The sequence below is a fragment of the Drosophila ananassae genome, chromosome 3L (genome assembly GCF_017639315.1).
Source record: "Drosophila ananassae strain 14024-0371.13 chromosome 3L, ASM1763931v2, whole genome shotgun sequence".
In the NCBI taxonomy this organism is placed as follows: Eukaryota; Metazoa; Arthropoda; class Insecta; order Diptera; family Drosophilidae; genus Drosophila; species Drosophila ananassae.
In genome coordinates, this window is record NC_057929.1 from 3,113,918 (window position 1) to 3,130,855 (window position 16,938).

Below are 16,938 nucleotides of genomic sequence, written 5' to 3' on the forward strand. Positions count from 1 at the left end.
GAGGCCCGATGTTTGACAGGAAATTGCAGCGTTGCAGGGTTATGGGCAGAATGCAGCGTACTGCTGGTGGTGGTGCTGCTACTGCTGCCGCTTTCAGTTACCAACAGTCAGTAGTCAGCAGTCAACAGTCAGCAGGCAATGGCCAAAAGTGAGCCGTAAGCAGTGGCAGAGGCAGGAGCTGCCGTAACATTAGCAGTTAAAAAGCCGGCTAACAATGGGGGCATGTCAATCGCTGTGGGGTCTGTTGACTCAAGCGTTGCGGCGTTAAGTATACGCCATGTGTGTATGTGTGTGTGTGGGTGTGTGCCAGTGTTTGCAACCGGCCGCCGGATGTCATATTGCAAAATTGAATTTTTCGTTGCACACTGGCAGAGTATGAGGAGTAAGAGTAGCAGCAGTATCAGAAGTAGCATGAGGAGCATCAGTAGTCCGCCACAGCTGTTTGCCCCGTCATCATAGCCACATGATTTTGAATTGTTGACATCGACGACGTTTGTCCTGCGAGCACAAAGCCAAGCGATTCGTTTCTGTACATCAATACATATATCTGTATAGAAGTTACGCTATCAGCTTTATTTGATGTTTAGCAATTTCCTGATTTATCCCTCATGTCATTTCCGTTTTGCATTTGTATGCGCTGACCACCGTTCGACCCCCGGGATAGAAAAAACTTCACAAATATGAAAAGCATTGAAATGAAATTCTATGCTTTCTCCGCCAGTCAGGATTTCTGGATTTCAGGATGTACATTCTACACGTATATGTATATGTATGATTTTATGTAACTGAGTCTTGTATTTGAGAGGGCGGTTGTATTGGTATATGTGATTACGTGTTTTTCAATGGCACTTCCTGCTCAGTCGTTGAGTTACGGATAAAACCCATCACAGTCCAGCTAGCCTTCTATTTTTAGCTATTTTTGTGGCATTTATGATTTGATTTATATGTTTATATTGCAGTTTATCTGTGCGGCTCTCGACAAATTATTGGTTTGGGTTCCAGCCCCCCAAATCCCTTAACTAAATCATATATTTGATCCCATTTTGATGAAGCTTATTGAATTTAAAGTTGTCAAAAAAGTATTTGTAACAATTGAGAATGTCTGCTCTCTGATGGTCTAATTAAAATGCGACATCATTACAGAATCAATTGAGTTTACAAGCCACAGAAATACCCATGTAACATTGAGGCGAATGAATTTTTCTCTTTGTAGGACATCACATTGTAGCCAGTTCCTTTTATTTGCTGAGGATAACATTATTTTTATGCAAAACATGAGCATTTAATAGAACGCTCTACGAATTTTTAATGAGCTCCCCCAGTATGCTGGATGTATGCAGCTTCTTTTTTTTATTTGAACATTTTACATGTTTTATGAGCTTTTCTCCTGCTTGTTTTTCAGTTTTTTTTCTTTGGTCGAGGTGGTTGAAGTGGGTTTTGGGCCCAGGTATACCACCCACATTTTGTGGCAGGCATCTACCTTTTTGGCCATGCACTCGCCGCTCCACGTACGGGTAATCAAATCAGTTGGTGAGGCAACTGCGTGCGTCACATAAATTTGCGCACATTTACCAGATAATGAGCACAATTAGCAAATGGTTGAGGGAAATGGGAATGAAGCGAGTTTATTTGAGGACATTCAGAGATGGCTGTTAAAAGCTTTCTTTTCCTTCAACCAAATCGGTTGGAGCAATATCTCAAGTTCTCGCCCGCCATCTACCGCATTGCACCTAAGTAAATTATCGTGTTTCATTTGCCAAGCCATCAGTTGACCGTACCCCTGCTCCAGCACCAGCCAGCTCGACATCCAACATCCAGCACCCAACACTTAGTCACTTGGTTTCATGAGTAAACACATCTTATAAATTATTCAAAAACGCAAAAAAGCTATTTGCAACACTTTACCGTTAGCAATGCCACCGTCAGTGCCGTTAGCATACATTTTTTAGCATTTCTTCGATGTCGCTTGATGCTGCTACTGTTGGTGCTGCTTCTACTACTGCTGCTGTTTGGTGTTGCTTCTACTGCTGGTGTTGTTGCCACGCTGCTGTCCCCGGCAATCAGTCAAAAACTTTGGCGCAACATATGCGTAGGAGGAAGCAGGAAAGAAAACCAGGTAACAGCAGCGGGCAAAAAGCATGACAAATGAAATGTTCAACTTGCGCTTAAAGCCAACAAAAAATGGAAATAAGAAGGAGGAAGGAGTGCTGAAAATAAGGTGGCACAAAAAACAAGAACCCGGTAGTATATATATTTTTTTTTTTTGGGAGTTGGGAAACACCTCCACCCTCTGCGAAGAATGGAAAGTAAAGTCGAGTGGCGTCGAGTTGAGTTGAGTTTCGGCTGACAAAGTGGCTAGTCTTACGGCAGCTTCACTGCCTTTGCCGCTGGCCAAGTAAAAATAAGAGACCTGTCCGGCCGGATTCACTACCACGGGCTGCTGCTCCTTTTTTTTGGGAGTGGGAAAGAAGGAATTCTTGCTCTGTCCTGCTAAGGCTTCGTTCAAATATTTAACTTAAGTAAGCGTTTGTAATTAATTTCACGCTTAATACTGACACTTTGCCACACTTTTCAACACTTTTTCCGCCATCCGTCGCGGCGAGGCTTTCGTCTCGCTTTTATGGCATAATAAACACGCATTTTATAATAAAGTCAAAAAAATTGACTGCATAATTTATGTGCGAAAGGCGCGGAGTTTGCGGCAAGCTTCCTTTCTTGGCTCCTTTTGCTTTTTTTTTGCGGGTAATTGATGTTCTTTGCCCTGCAATTAACCCCACTCCGCCCCAGACACCCCTCACAACCCCCAAAAGTCAAGATTTATGTCCTGACGAGAGTTATGTGACGAATTTTCCAAGAGAATTCTCAATTACACGCAATTAACTGCAACAATTTTCACAATAAACAAAGCCAGCACACACTGCGTATACGTAATGGAGGCTACACCAAGGTTGCGTATACGACTAGGTGGCTTTGGCTCATGAAGTGGATTCAATCTTTTTTACAATGCATATTGATCACCTTGGCAGTTTACAATACTTTCACACCCCGAAGGGAATCTGAATTATGCATGAAACAAGAAATACTTGCAAGTGAGTGGTCCCACTCTGCATTTTATTAACTCCTGCCATGTTTAATTAATTGCTGTCCAGGCAATTAGCATGCCGGCAGACTCACTCCCTCACATGTCAGCAGCAGCAAATTGAATTTTGTTAAATTGTAAACCGTACAGCTGCATACAGCTGCTGTATATCTGAGAAGTGTATCTCTGTGCACACATATTTGCAAATTCAGGAATTGTTTACTGTCTGGCAGGCAAAATGAAACAATTAGTGCCTGCCTGCCCTGTCACATTCCTGGCCCCGAAACTCCGAATCAGTAAGCTGCAAGCTGTATCTTGCCATTGCCGAAGCACTGACCCTTATAATTTAGCCTGGCCCTTCGCCTAACTTGCCTAAAATATTTGGGCAATTCATTTTGTTTTAAACTAATAAGTTGTGTGCAGAATCAGGTTGTGTTTTATCTCATAATGAAATAGTAGACTATCTTGCACTTTGCTAACTTTCTTGTTTGATCTGGCGATGAGTTAACATATTCTTTGAATATAAATCTACTTTTGTTGAGATTTTTCCGACCCAAGATCTGGTTATGACTTTACCTACATTCTCATTAAAAGCAATCACACCGTATGCTTAACATTTATTTGCAAAACCCCCTTCAAGGTTAGTGGGTCAAAGTCAGATAAGACCACTTTCGCACCTTGAGTGAGTAAGCTAATTTCTCAGATAAGATGACTTCCATTCCATTCCGAATTGGCAAACAGCAAAGAGATATAATTACAAAGTCTGTTGACTTACCGATAAGTTCCGACGCACTGCCGATATAAAGCCAAGACACGGAAGTATCATTCAGTCAGACACCGCCATGTACTCGACCGGATTTTTATGGAGCATTGTGCTTCTCGGATCTCTTGTCCGAGCCACACCCACACCCCCATCCTCACCCGGCAACGGACGGATTGTGGGTGGCGAGGTGACCACCATTGAGGAATTTCCGTATCAGGTTTCCGTCCAATTCAAAGGCCAGCACATCTGCGGGGGATCCATCATCGGAGAGCACTTTTTGCTGACGGCAGCCCACTGCTTCGAGGAGCCCTACAGCACCGAGGATTACGCCGTTCGGGTGGCGTCCAGTGAGCACGGTAGTGGCGGGCATCTGCTCAGCCTGCGGCGGATTATCACCCACGGCGGCTACAATCCCCAGAGCCATGACAATGACGTGGCGCTGCTCATCCTGCATGCCAGGCTCAATTTCACCGAAAACCTGCAGCCCGTGCCGCTGGCGACGGACTCGGATTCGCCGATCACTGCCAACACCCGCCTCCGGGTCAGTGGATGGGGCTTCCAGGCGGAAGAGACAGCCGATGACGGTGATGCCGAAAAGGTGGGCGTCTCGGCCCAGCTCCGGTTCGTGGAAGTGGACTTGGTGGAGACGCCTCAGTGCCGGCAAGCCTACCGCCAGGTCCTGCCGATTACTTCGCGGATGCTGTGCGCCGCCCGTCCGGGCCAGGATAGCTGCCAGGGCGACTCCGGCGGACCGCTGGTCGGTCTGCAGCCGGAAGGAGGACCGGCCAAGCTGTACGGCATAGTTTCCTGGGGTCTGGGCTGCGCCAATCCGAATTATCCGGGAGTCTATACGAGGGTCAGTGCGTTTCGTAACTGGATCTATGCCCACATGGGTGCCTGGGGCTGGAACGGTCTCTTGGCGGGATGGAGTGGTCTGCAATAATCCTGAAAGGATAATAGGAAATTGTCTTATAGATGTCATAAATAGTTTAAAACAATAAATACAAAAAATAAAAAACAATTGTTGCCATATTTCTCTATTATTTACGTTTGAAAAGTAAAGAAAAGACTACTAGTTTAGCAATATTTTTAGCTATTTCGGAACTGATTTTAGCAAATATTTTTATTTAGTTAGGCTTTTCGTTTGGATACCCATTTTATTTAAACATATTCTATTTAAGATTTGCGGTTTGCTAGTCTGCTTTCTATTTTTGGCCCGAGTGCATTAGTTACCAGGTGCAGACCGCAGCCACTGGGTTTTTGCTTTTCTTGATGTGATTTCATTTGAATAAATCAATTGCCACATGGCCGATTGTTGCCACACGGACCACAACCACACAGCAGACCATAACCTGGCCAAAACAGTGCGACATACAGACTGTCTGTCAGTCGGTCGGTCGGTCTGGCAGTCATTTTGTCAGTTTGCTGCTGCGGTTTTCACACTTTTTTGGCAGACCCACACATGCCAAAGTTATCTTTGGTGTTATTTCAATTTCTGTTTTTCTTGAACATTTTTGGCCCAAAGCCAGAGGGAAAGAGTCAACGAACCGCCGAGGAGCCGAGCCGGAGAGTCCATAAGCCTTTTCGCGTGGCCCGCGAAATTGGATTGGCTGTCGATTCTGATTTAGGCCTAATCTTGATATTTGGCTAATCGGCACACAGTCGGCCAATAAATTGCCGAGGCTTAAAAATCCAGCTAAAGTGGTAAGGGTCTACTTTAGCCGCGGGCCCATAAATAAGCATGACTGTCAGAAAGTAAGTGGAGCAAGAAGGAGGTCCTGCGAAGATGCTCGGCCTGCCCGTGGACCTAAGTGAAAGTCCTGTCCGGGTATCACGCATATTTATTTATTTATTTCCCTTTTCGAACAAATATTTATTCCGGCAAATGATCCGCTCCTGGCGGTGGGCGGATTTCCCTTTGCATTTATAAAAAGTTTCCGCCCACGCACCTCATCTGAAAGCCAGCTCCCAAAAGCGTGGAAATTTTTGCAATTTTTGAGCTGTCACAAACACGAAAGTTATCATTTGATACAAAACAATATACTTTTATATATTTCAGACTTGCCAATTTTTTATTTTGTTCGAATTCAAGAAATTCTGTGGTTCTTTAAAGAGATTTGCGAAATTCAAGCCGAAGTCAGTCCAGCGGGATAGGTGGGCGATTGGTCACCCGCTTCCTGGTCTCTCCGGTGGGGGCATCAGTTTGTACGGCTGCCTAACCCCCGATCCGCTGATGAAGCCCTTCGGCTACCTCTCCTTTGTGACGGCCACGTCGCACGGAATGCTAGGGATGCTGACCAGTATACGAAATTACAAAATATGCTCTGAGTCTGCCCGGTTTGGGAACTAAAGCTTTTCAATTGATTATTTGGGTGAACATTTTGTAAAGCTATTGGAAAACACATATTTGACAATTAATGAAAAGATTCAATTCTTGATTCAGATTTTCGAAGCAATTCATAAAATAAATAAACTTCATACACGGAGCGTATGAGCAATTTTTTTTTGCACTTGCAACCTCAGCTAACAAAACACCTGAAAAGTAGTGTTCACTAAACACGTCTCGATGTGTTTTTCGAGTTCTGTAACTCATTTGCAACTAAACTGGGTTCATTAAAGTTAATTCGAACGTGCAACACTGGCTTGCCACGCAGTCCTGGAAAAATAAAAAGATGGAGGCGTTGGAGGTGGAGATGGGCGAGGCATTGGCATCTGAGGTCCCTGCACTCCTGGAGGTCCTGGCACGTGGCTTAGCGTCTATAAGTTTGACATTTTCGCATCGCAAAATGACAACTGCCAGCCCGAGTCCTGGCCGAGTTGCAAAATGAAAAAGTTGCCAACACTCTGCTGACATTTGCATTTGTCTATGCAGGAGCCGTGGGGAGAGAGAGGTGTTAAGTTGGGGTGGGAAAAGAAAAACCTTTCAAATTAGTGCCAGGCAACTCCTGGTAGCTCCTGGTAGCTTCTGGTAGCTCCTGGAGCTCCTGTCGCACGTCTGGCCAGGTAGGAAAAGAAAATACGCAAATAATTAGCTGCAATAGCAGGGGGAAAATGGCATTGGAAAAGTTGGCCAACAGACCTGAAGTGAAGTTTCTGCCACTAATCAATTTGAAGCGCCGTTCTTGTCCTCCTGAAGAGTATCTCCTTTAAAGGACCTCCTCGTCGGAAAACAAAGACATAAAGCGAGAATTAGAAGCATTTGCATTGCGAAGCGTCTAACATCTCTTATCTCCTTTCGCTGCCAGCTCCTCTAGACAGCTTTTGCACACTTTCTCGCTTTTGTTATTCCGCGTATTATGTTTTCCCCTCCACCGCTACCATGCCACATTCCTCCTACCACTGCTCCTGTTTTTATTCGCTTCCATGCATGCCACTTACATTTTACATTACGCGCTTTTCCCCACTTAACTGGAAACTGGTCGCGGTATTCCAAGTATCCCGGAAAATACTCTATTGGCGGTGAAATACAATAGCCTGATATGCCCGGAACTGGCTGGGAGAGGGTATCACAAAGAAAATGCATGCAGATGGAAAAAATTTCCATGCGTTAGGTAAGTGAAAGGCTGCCAGACAGGGACAGGACTAAAAAAATAAGGAAAAGGAGCCAGGATCTGGACTGAAAAGCACTAAAAAGTTTTATCTAAATGATAATTTGTTGCTTTGTTTGTTGAGTAATGTAATTTCGCATTCCTCCCCCCCCGGCTACTGAATAATGCACATTAAATATTTTATATGTTCCGGCTAACCAGAAACCTTTTACGAAGTAAATAAGGAGAGAAATAAAAAAAGTTATAATTTTAAATAAATTAAATGTCCAGCAAAGGACAACTTTACTTCTAGTTTTCTCGAGTTATTCGGCAAAGTTGTAGCCAGTTTGTTTTTATTTGCTCAATTGAACGGACAGGTGAACTAGACAAACAATGTTAAATTCACATAACTTGTGTCAACTAACTAAGAGCACAACTATTTCGCATTATCCTTTAAAGGACAAACCAATCGAGTCGAATGTCCAATGGGTTCTTGGGTCGTTTTTGAGGCCGATTCACCTGCAGCACTCAGCTCATTCGGAATCAACTGGAATTGCAACGCAACTCGCAATGCAATTAAATGCCAAACAAAGTTGGCAAAATTCAATTTGAGAAACTAAAATCGTTGCTGTCTCATCTCGGTCTCTATCTTCTCCTTGGACCGTTTCGTCCTTTTCCCTTTTTGGCCAGTCCAGTAGCTACTGCGGACAAGTCAAAAGCCGAAAGGCAAAAGGCACAAAAAGCCAAAAGCAAAGCTCTGAAATTCAATTCTGTTGCGCTCGATTGCGTTGCATTTCAATATAAATATTTATTTTATTTATATATCAAGGATCAGGGGTATAGGGGCTGCCAGCTGCCTTGGAGCTTGCTGCCCCGGCTGCGAGCTGGGGCAGCAAGCTGAGGAGGAGTGGCTGAGGAGCACACACAAATGGACAGAGCGACAAGTTGCAGCTGACAGTAAAAGATGTTGTGGAGCCCATTTGTTTTAGTCAATGGCAAGCACAAAGTCACTTCGGGTCCACTCAGCCAGTCGAGTTCCAGTTGAGTTCTTGGTATGCCAGCAGCCCAATCTCAGATTCCTCCTATCGGGTAGGAGTCCAATGCATTCGAATTCAATTTTCAAACTGATTTTCCCTTCATCTCGTCGTGCACTTGTGTGTGAGCATTTTCAAATGCAATCGCCATAACTTTGACTTAGCCATGGGTTACCATTTCCATGTCCTTGTCACAACAGCCGATCAGCAGAGAGTCCTGAGAATGGGCTTCAGGACACATGGCGCTTAGTATTTGGTAAATGATTTCATTTCGTGTTGGCCAAAACATGCTGGCCAATTTGTACAGCCTAGAGTTGAGGTACAAATATTTTACGAATGCCAAGTATTTTTCTTTTTTGATGATGAGATTTAAAAATGAAATGCAATATGTTATTGGCTTTATTAAAAAATGATGCAATATATGATATATTATATAATGTATCTGGTTTCATGCCCTGCCTTACCTTCACCTGCTGACCTGACCCTAGGACCTTACAGTCGCAGTTTAACAAATACATACGAAGGACATACGGGCAACATAGACATGAGAATTTTATGCACTCAGTCGTATTAAGTTAGTAATGCCGTTTGTAATTATTCTTTGTTTAAATATTTCACAAAGATGCACTTAAAATGTCAGCACAAAAAGTGACGCGCTTTCACACACACACACGCACTCACACACACACACACACACATGCGAAAAGGACTCGCCGCCTTTTGGCCCCATCTATTCGCTCACTCTTTCATTACGATATCGCGCGGCCCTCTCTCCACTCTCTCGCTCTTCCGCCATTTTGCACATTTGCATTTTTATGAACATTTTCGCTGCTCACCTCTCCCGCCCCCCTGCTCTGGCCCAATATGTATGAGCGGCACCTCTCCCCTTCTAACTCCCATAATGCATGTCCTTTATATGCGCATACACTAAATATACATTATATGTATAGACGGGGGTCAGAAAAGGACGAGGCGGAGTGTTGCTGGGCTGGCATTAAAGTATATTAAATTACTTAAGCCGCCGCGTGGTGGAGCGGCAACGAAGACATATGCTCAACTTTTAAAGCATAATTTCTCAAGCATAAATCTTTGCGGCTTTCGCGAACAAACAAAAATTAGTTGCACTCGGCGACAGGCGGCCAAGGATGACGCTCCACAAGAAGAAGAAGAAGCTGAAACAGGAGCAGAAGCAGAATAAGAAAAATAACAGGCAAAAGCAACGGTAAATTATGCCCCGCAATATGTCAGCGTGTTGCCTGCAGGACGAAGGAGAGAGAATGCTGCACCCATTGCGTTTGTCACACAGCAGGAGGCTAGCTTTTTGTTACTGGGGGGTGGCGCTGGCAAGAGGGGGAGGCTAGCTAGCGGGGGCGTGATGCATCCCATTCCCATGCTTAATCAGAAATTATTTGAAAATGTAAAGTCGACATGTCGACGCACGCACAGCGAGTGCAACCGCAGGAACTCTCTAACCACACCCCCAGCCCAAAATTTTGCAGGACACACCGCCCCCGCCTACACCCCATCCCCATACCCGCTGGCAGCTGCAGCAATTTGCACACGCCACGACCCCATGACCCACTTCGTGCTACGGAGCGAGAAAGAAATCTACAACAAGGAACCAAACAAAAGCCAGTTGAATAAGGAGAACCTTTCGTCCTTTGGCGAAAAAGACGAAACAGAGCCAAAGGATCCCAAACAGACGAACCCAACTTTCATAGACTACCGCTGACTTTGTGCCACGCTGCGAACGGCTGGCTGGCAGAGTGGGCTGGCAGGACACTGTGCGGCAGACGAAGACTGAATCCCTGCAAAGTCCTGGCTCATTTGTTGGCTGCTCCGCAGAATAATTTACAAAATATGATGAAAATATTAATACCCTATGGCAGATGAAAACTTAAGTTTTGGGATAATTTATGGACGTTATGGACGTTAGGACTCACAGGTCCTTGAACACTCTTGCAGGGTATTTTATTCTCATATTAGTTCCCTGCGGCAGGACGTTTGAGAAAGGAGGGAAGCCTTCATTTTCAATCCATTCGCTGTGATCCATTTCATTTCCAGCGCGACTTCATCTTGAACTACATGGCTGGCATGTCTGAGTCCATGCTGCCACGCCCACTTTACCAGCCGCCCCAAACCCACGGTAATAATAAGTCATGTTAACTGAAAACCGGGCGTTGTCTTTTTTTTCTCCCCATCCTCAGCCTCATTCTCATTCTCATAACCAACTCCATCTTCTTCTTGTGAAGCGCGTGGGGCATCAACAAAAAACTTTTCGCGCACAATCAGTTGCATTTCAACATGGCACTGCATCATTGTTGCAACTCCTGCTGTTCTTGGTGGTGTTTTTTTTTTTCTTGCCACACTGCCACATCCATTGTTGCCTCTGGCTTATAATTTACTTTTACTTGTGCGCTTTGGCTTTGTGCGGCTCCGTGTGTCGTGGAAAATATTTGTACAAGGATGGGTGGTTGGTGGTGCAGGATAACAATGGCAGGAGCATTATCCATAATAATTTTCCGCCAAGAAGGGGGCCACTTGCAGCCCAGGACTTTTCCCCGTCACTGTTAATCAGAAGCTGGTAAACGAATTCCATGGAAAAAAAAAGGATATTCCTTATAATACTTGCTAGAAATATATCTAAAGGGTTTCTGCACCTACACCGCCCTGTTAATATTTAAGAACTAATATTCTTAGTCTTGTAGTCTTTCTTACATTTTTATTCGTAACTAATCTTCGAATTTATGCTTTAACATATAGTTCTCGTCCATCACGTAACATACGATACAAATGCTACAAGACCGTATTGCATTGCAAAATTTCTGCTTGTAAAACGAAATATACATATATATTCGAGATCTCAGAATTCTTCATGTGAAGTGCCATCCCGATAGTGATATCTCTGTTAATTAGCTCCGGGAAACTTTATTCTCACAGATGCCTCGCCATAGCAACCAGGAGCGTTTTCGTGATCCAGCTGGATAGACGAGTACCTGTTCCTTATATTTCTCCAGATTGGCCGGGGATTGGCTCTTTGGTTGGTCCTGTTGACGCCCCGCTACATTCCACATTCCGTCTCTATTGAATACTGGCGGGAATCCTTCTGCCACGGTACCAGGCTTGGAGGTCCGCATGGGGAAAGTGCGTGTCATCGAATTCAGGAAACGCTTCAGGCCCATTGCGTGTGCTGAATTCTTTAAAATCGTTTAAGGCGTAATTTAGACCGCAAGTGACGGGGAAATTTATATAAATCAGTATCGAAATTGTATAGAAAAAAAACGGATTCACGAATAACCTATTAGGTTGAAAGTTCGATGAAAATTGAGATATATGTGGGCGACGCACGTCCAACCAGTGTGAAGTTTCAAGCCATAGCCTCCTTGACTCATACCCCATGATATGGGGATGGGGATGGGAAACTCTTTCAAGAATTTCAACTGCTGACGAAGGACTTTCAAGTCGTGGAACTCAATTAGGCCGGGTGCACTCGCTCAATTCGATAATCGATTAGATTGCCCATTTTTGTGGGAAAGTCGAGAAAACGAAAATTGCTTAGAAGCCAGAAATGTTAACCAAGTCATAAATACATATATGGCTGGGAAACTTTTCCTAACCTGCTGCTAACCCACTCCCCACACTCGAGCCTCTTCCAAAATGCAATGTGAGCGGTTTGCAAGTTTGGCCCCCAGTCCAATTTTCAGGCCACATCCAGCAAGTCAGGCCACGAAGCTAAAATAATTGATAACAGATTATGTTTTACAATCTAAGCAGGAGATATATAATGCGAGCGTTTTAATGGCCACATGTAGCGGGGCACACGTAGAGAGGCCACCCGGATCCGGATCCGGCTATGGCTCCGCCTTTAGCACTGGCTCCGGCTCTAGCCCCGGCACTCCCAGTTACCGCAAAACGTTTGCAAAACTTAATTATTTCGTTTTGACCTTTTTATCTTAGAGTGTGCGCGTGTGTGTGTATGGGGTGTATGGGGCGGGAAGTGCGCAGAGATGGACAGTTAAAAAAGTTATTTATTTTATGGTCGAAAGTTACTTTGGCCTGTTTTATGGTAGCAGCAGGAGCCGGAAAGGAGAAGAAACCCTAGTCCCCCAGTCGATGCTCCAGTGCAGACCAGTTGTCTATTTTTTGGCTAAAAATTTAGGAGGAAATTGGTTTTTATTTTAAGGTTTACGGTCAAATTCAACTAAATTTGATTTTAAAATTTATTAATAATTTATTATTAGGATTTCTTAATAAGAACTATATTTAAGCCAAAGTAATTCTTGTTTTTAGTGAGAGTATCGGGTATCACTTAGCTTAAATGTTAATAATTTCTAAATGGAACAAAACAAAAATATATTTCACATGACCAATTTTTTTTTATTTTATTTCAATACTTTCAGGCTATTTCAAGCCATCTCTACGATTTTCTTGGTCCAAGGGCCACGTGAATTCACTGGAGCATGGGGCATAAATCAAAAAACGAACTGATTTTCAAACTGGTGGCGCAAACGTGGTCCAGAACGCCGGGCCAGTTTCAGCCTTGGATTGAAATCTTAGAAGCGGACTTCTTCTGCTCCGTCGGTTCTGCCACAGTGACCGTGCCCCGGTGACTGTGAACCCCGGACGACCGGCCGGAATGCACCTGTACCTGCGATGGAGAGGTTAAGACCTCCGCCGGTTGCTCCTCATCCTTGGATTCCATGGCGCGCAATACCGAATCCTTGAAGAAGGCCTTCTCGTCGATCTTGCGTCGGTACATACCGGTCGGATGCTCCGGATCGAAGTTGACATCAGGCCGGATATCACTGTCAGTGACCAGGACCCGGGCTCCGGGTATGGGCAGGAACTTGAAGAGGCGCTTTCGCAGCTTGGGCATAAAGGTGACCCGCTGGTGATTCGGAACCTGGTGCAGCCGACTGCCAATGATTTCTGGGATGTTTATGGGATGATCCTCCAGTCGTCTTTCCGGGGGCAACTTGGCCTTGATGGCCTCCAGTTGGCGATTGGTCAGCTGGAGCGGCCGTTCGCCATCCTTCCATCGCTCCTGGCCGCTGTTGAAGGCAATTTTCTTGTTGTTCTTTAGCTGCTTACGCATCACACGCTTGGAGGCACAGTTGTAGGTGATCTTGGGCACATAGGGTGGCACTGGGAAGGGCCGAGTAGAGATGTCCTGTCGCTGCGGCTGACTGAGCATATTTATGTACTTTGAATCGGCAAACATGTTGATTAGTTTTCCCGGCTTCTTTGAAGTGGTCGCCTTCTTCGGCTTTGGCTTATCCTTCTTCCCCATCATGAACACATGCCGGAAGCCCTGGCCCTCCACATGCCGCCAATCAGGCTCACAATACTTTTTCCGACTGATCCGCTCGAAGGGCTGGCGTCGGAATTTGAGACGCTTCTGATCATCAATGAGCAGTTGAAGCTGTGGCACATTGATCTTGCCCGCGGGACAAGGACACACGTTGGGGTAACTGGTGCAGTAACGACCTGGCGCGGGCAGCATGCTTATGTGGCGCGGTATCTGTCTGTGCGGCTTGGTGGGCACACAGGAAAGGCGCAAGAACAAATGCGGATTCGGGCGGGCTGTTTTGGTGATGGGCGCGGTATTGGCGTTTATCTCGTAGTACTTCGTGTAGGTGTCGCAGGGGCCAGGCTCCTTGGGATTTCGATAGCAGCCCGCGAGGCTTGAGATCATGCAATGGGTTGTGGGGCGTCGATCTCTAGCATCTGGAAGAGATAAAGAACATGTGTATCTGAACCTTAACCATTCTCCTCATAACGTACTTGAAAGAAAGATGCCTTTTTGGGCATTCTCCCGCTTGTAGAAACGCTCGATCTCCGAGGGCAGTTCGTAGAAGCGGTACGGTGGCGGTTTGATGACAACTCGGCTATGGTTGGTATGCGGCTTGGCGAAGACGGAGCCCTTGGTGCCCATCAGGCGCTGGTAGGGGATGGGCGGCACTCCATAATGATTGGGCGGCAGTGCCCAGTTCCTCCACTTGGTCATGCTGCGATCTAGCTTGAGGGGCCTTCGTTCCGGATACGGATTCCTCACTGTCGTATCAAAGCCCGTAATGTGGCGATAGTGGTCATAGGTAGCCTTGCTGTAGGCCTCCCTGCTATTCTCTGTGGTTAGAGTTCTTAATTTGGTTTGAAAGTTGCTTCCAGAAGAACTCACCCTTCTGGCAATCTTCATTGTAGTGCTTTCCGGCCAACTTGAATTGCTTCTGAACTCGAGGCAGGTTTTCCTTTTTAATGCGGTTTCCTGGAAAATCATCATAACTCATAAGTCCCCGGGTGGCCGGAAGAGGACAAGACATGACTTACGTGACACCATAAAGAGCGGCAGACTCATGCGAGTGGCCACAAAATTCTGGCGGTCCTCATTATGTATCTTTGGCGGTTTCTTCTCCATGTCTGTGATTCTCTCAAAAAATATATGTAATTTTATGTTTGCTTAGAGAAGCTCTAAAGTGTTAAGCGGGGCTGGACTGTTAAAAATTAATGATCAGAGAGAGCAATGTTTACTTTGATTTAAACCACATGCTATTTAAATATTTCATTCGAAATCAGCATTTAATTTATTATTTGCGGGTAAACTTATTAGTACAGCTTGCGGAGACGAATTTAAATTGCAGCTCTATTGACAACGGAATAATTTGGTTACCTTGCCATATAAAAGCGTCGGAATATTTGTAAATACACCCATATGCATCCCACACCCACTTCCCAGTCACATCCTCAGTCCACACACACAGTGGCCACATAATTAGCGTAGCCAAGCGAACTGATTAACTTGCATTCAGCGATTTTCAATTGAATTTTGCAGTTCGTTGATTTGTTCCAAAAAAAAACAAATATATATAAGAGAATACAACAAAAAATCGCAACAAAAATGGAGTCTGTATGGAGACTGCCGTGCAATTTCAATCAGCCAGGAAGGGCGGAGAGCTCCTGGGGGATTGAATGGGAATGGAGGCGTGTCCGGCAGTTGGTAGTCGGTAGTAGGAGGAGCCTGAAGCAAAGTGAATCGAAAATATGCAACCGGGCAAATGATGAATGTGAAATGTGCCATTAATTAATTTGATTAAATGCAGGCAATCAGACGAACGAAGGCAGCCCGTCGGAGCCCAGGGGCCTGGCGTGGGGGTGGTGCTGAAAAGAGTTCAGGATTCCCCAGGAAATCAACCATGGCTAAAGGATATCTTAAATGGTAGTTAAAAAAATGAAAGCTTAATTTAACTACTTTTAACTATTTCAGAATATGTATTTGAGGCCTTGAACATTTTCACATTAACTATATATTTATGGGGTTAGGCTTTTTCAGCATCAGCATAGGTCTTTATTTCCGTTGGCTTTTTAGGAGGAGCCTTTCCTATCATCTTTTTAGCCAACTTGGCAGCTTCCTTGGCGGCCTTAGCCTTGGCCTCCGCCCTGGCTTTCTTCGCTTCTGCCTTGGCCTTTTTCGCTTCGGCCCTGTCCTTCTTGGCCTTCTTCCTTAGTTCCACTGCAATCGTTAAAAAAGGGTTAATTAAATACCAGGTCTAGAAAGATCATCTTACCTTTGACTATCTGGGCGGTGGCCAAGTTCACAGGCAGTGGAGCGCACTTGAAGCCAGCTGGAGGAGCCTGGGCCAACTTGATGAAGCGCTGGCCAGTAGCGTAGAGCAGTCCAAGACACGCCTGCGGACGGATGCGACCCTTGGGCCAGTCCTTGAAGTAGAGATCATCCAGCTTGATCTGAGTCTTCTTGACACCCTCTATGTCCCGCCAATAGCGCATAACTCGCTCCGTGGTCTTGTCATTGATCTTCCAGCTGTGATTCCTTGGGTATGTCTGGTAGCTGTTCATACAGCTGGGCTTGTCCACAAAGAACCAAACATCGGCATTTGGGTAGAACTTCATCTTGGCTTTTGGATTTTGTACTAATTTGGTGGTTTTATAAAAACAATAGCCGAAAAGTTAAAAACGTTTCAGAGTTATTCTTTTTGTAGAATTATTCCGAACCCCTACAGATCTAAATAAAAACTGAAAGCACCAGGATTGCCTTGATGGAAGATATTTTGAAACTATTCCTCCAGAGCTCAGTTTATTTTATACTTTGTCCTGACCGGCTTAAAACTTATTTTATTTAGCCTGGGAGAATTAAACTTAAGTAAAGCAGCTAAACTGCTGGCTAGTTATAGCTCTAGTTACTTTCCGCCGTAAAAACTAAGCGGGCACTTGCTGCCGAAAGTTAAGCTCGTTAGAAGGTGAGGAGGATGAGCCAAAGTCTTCTGACTTGTCACACTAAAGCGACAAAGGTGATGTCGAAAAACTGTCAATTAAGTTTAATTATTTTATGCTGCGAGAGAGTGGAAAGGACTTTAGCAAACACACACACACACACACAGAGAGTACAGAGCAGACGGCTAATGTGCAAAAGGCGTCTTATGCAAACTCAAGGGGGTGAGTTGGTGAGGAAGGAGGCATCCAGTGACGGCAGGAGGTCGCTGGGGCTAAGCAAAGTCAATTATCCAAGCAGCTTTGATGCAA

At 45.0% G+C, this 16,938-nt stretch overlaps 4 protein-coding genes across 4 annotated transcripts; 1 reads left to right on the forward strand and 3 right to left on the reverse strand.

Moving 5' to 3' along the window:
• Nucleotides 1–3,667: 3,667 nt before the first annotated feature.
• Nucleotides 3,668–4,874, forward strand: LOC6495517 (trypsin beta). The gene has a single exon (XM_001958983.4). It carries the CDS (start codon nucleotides 3,922–3,924, stop codon nucleotides 4,783–4,785), a length of 864 nt encoding a protein of 287 aa, XP_001959019.1. The 5' UTR covers nucleotides 3,668–3,921; the 3' UTR covers nucleotides 4,786–4,874.
• A 6,225-nt stretch (nucleotides 4,875–11,099) lies between these two features.
• LOC6495117 lies at nucleotides 11,100–11,767 on the reverse strand. The gene has a single exon (XM_001958982.4). The coding sequence runs from the start codon at nucleotides 11,583–11,585 to the stop codon at nucleotides 11,316–11,318; it is 270 nt and encodes an 89-aa protein (XP_001959018.2). The 5' UTR covers nucleotides 11,586–11,767; the 3' UTR covers nucleotides 11,100–11,315.
• A 992-nt stretch (nucleotides 11,768–12,759) lies between these two features.
• Nucleotides 12,760–14,913, reverse strand: LOC6495116. The gene is made up of 4 exons (XM_001958984.4): nucleotides 14,731–14,913; nucleotides 14,582–14,668; nucleotides 14,188–14,529; nucleotides 12,760–14,130 (listed from the first exon to the last, which is right to left on the reverse strand). The coding sequence occupies exons 1-4, from the start codon at nucleotides 14,816–14,818 to the stop codon at nucleotides 12,938–12,940; spliced, it is 1,710 nt and encodes a 569-aa protein (XP_001959020.1). The 5' UTR covers nucleotides 14,819–14,913; the 3' UTR covers nucleotides 12,760–12,937.
• Nucleotides 14,914–15,646: 733 nt separating this feature from the next.
• LOC6495115 lies at nucleotides 15,647–16,440 on the reverse strand. The gene is made up of 2 exons (XM_001958985.4): nucleotides 15,966–16,440; nucleotides 15,647–15,910 (listed from the first exon to the last, which is right to left on the reverse strand). Exons 1-2 carry the CDS (start codon nucleotides 16,306–16,308, stop codon nucleotides 15,717–15,719), a joined length of 537 nt encoding a protein of 178 aa, XP_001959021.1. The 5' UTR covers nucleotides 16,309–16,440; the 3' UTR covers nucleotides 15,647–15,716.
• Between the last annotated feature and the right edge of the window lie 498 nt (nucleotides 16,441–16,938).

Bases quoted from the DNA above. Each gene is read 5' to 3' on its own strand.
- LOC6495116 (XM_001958984.4), bottom strand. From the start codon at position 14,818: ATGGAGAAGAAACCGCCAAAGATACATAATGAGGACCGCCAGAATTTT. The intron at 14,669-14,730 runs GTAAGTCATGTC...ATGATTTTCCAG, and splicing joins GCCGCTCTTTATGGTGTCAC to GAAACCGCATTAAAAAGGAA. The intron at 14,131-14,187 runs GTACGTTATGAG...TATCTCTTCCAG, and splicing joins AAAAGGCATCTTTCTTTCAA to ATGCTAGAGATCGACGCCCC.
- LOC6495115 (XM_001958985.4), bottom strand. From the start codon at position 16,308: ATGAAGTTCTACCCAAATGCCGATGTTTGGTTCTTTGTGGACAAGCCC. The intron at 15,911-15,965 runs GTAAGATGATCT...TAACGATTGCAG, and splicing joins CACCGCCCAGATAGTCAAAG to TGGAACTAAGGAAGAAGGCC.
- LOC6495517 (XM_001958983.4), top strand. From the start codon at position 3,922: ATGTACTCGACCGGATTTTTATGGAGCATTGTGCTTCTCGGATCTCTT.
- LOC6495117 (XM_001958982.4), bottom strand. From the start codon at position 11,585: ATGGGCCTGAAGCGTTTCCTGAATTCGATGACACGCACTTTCCCCATG.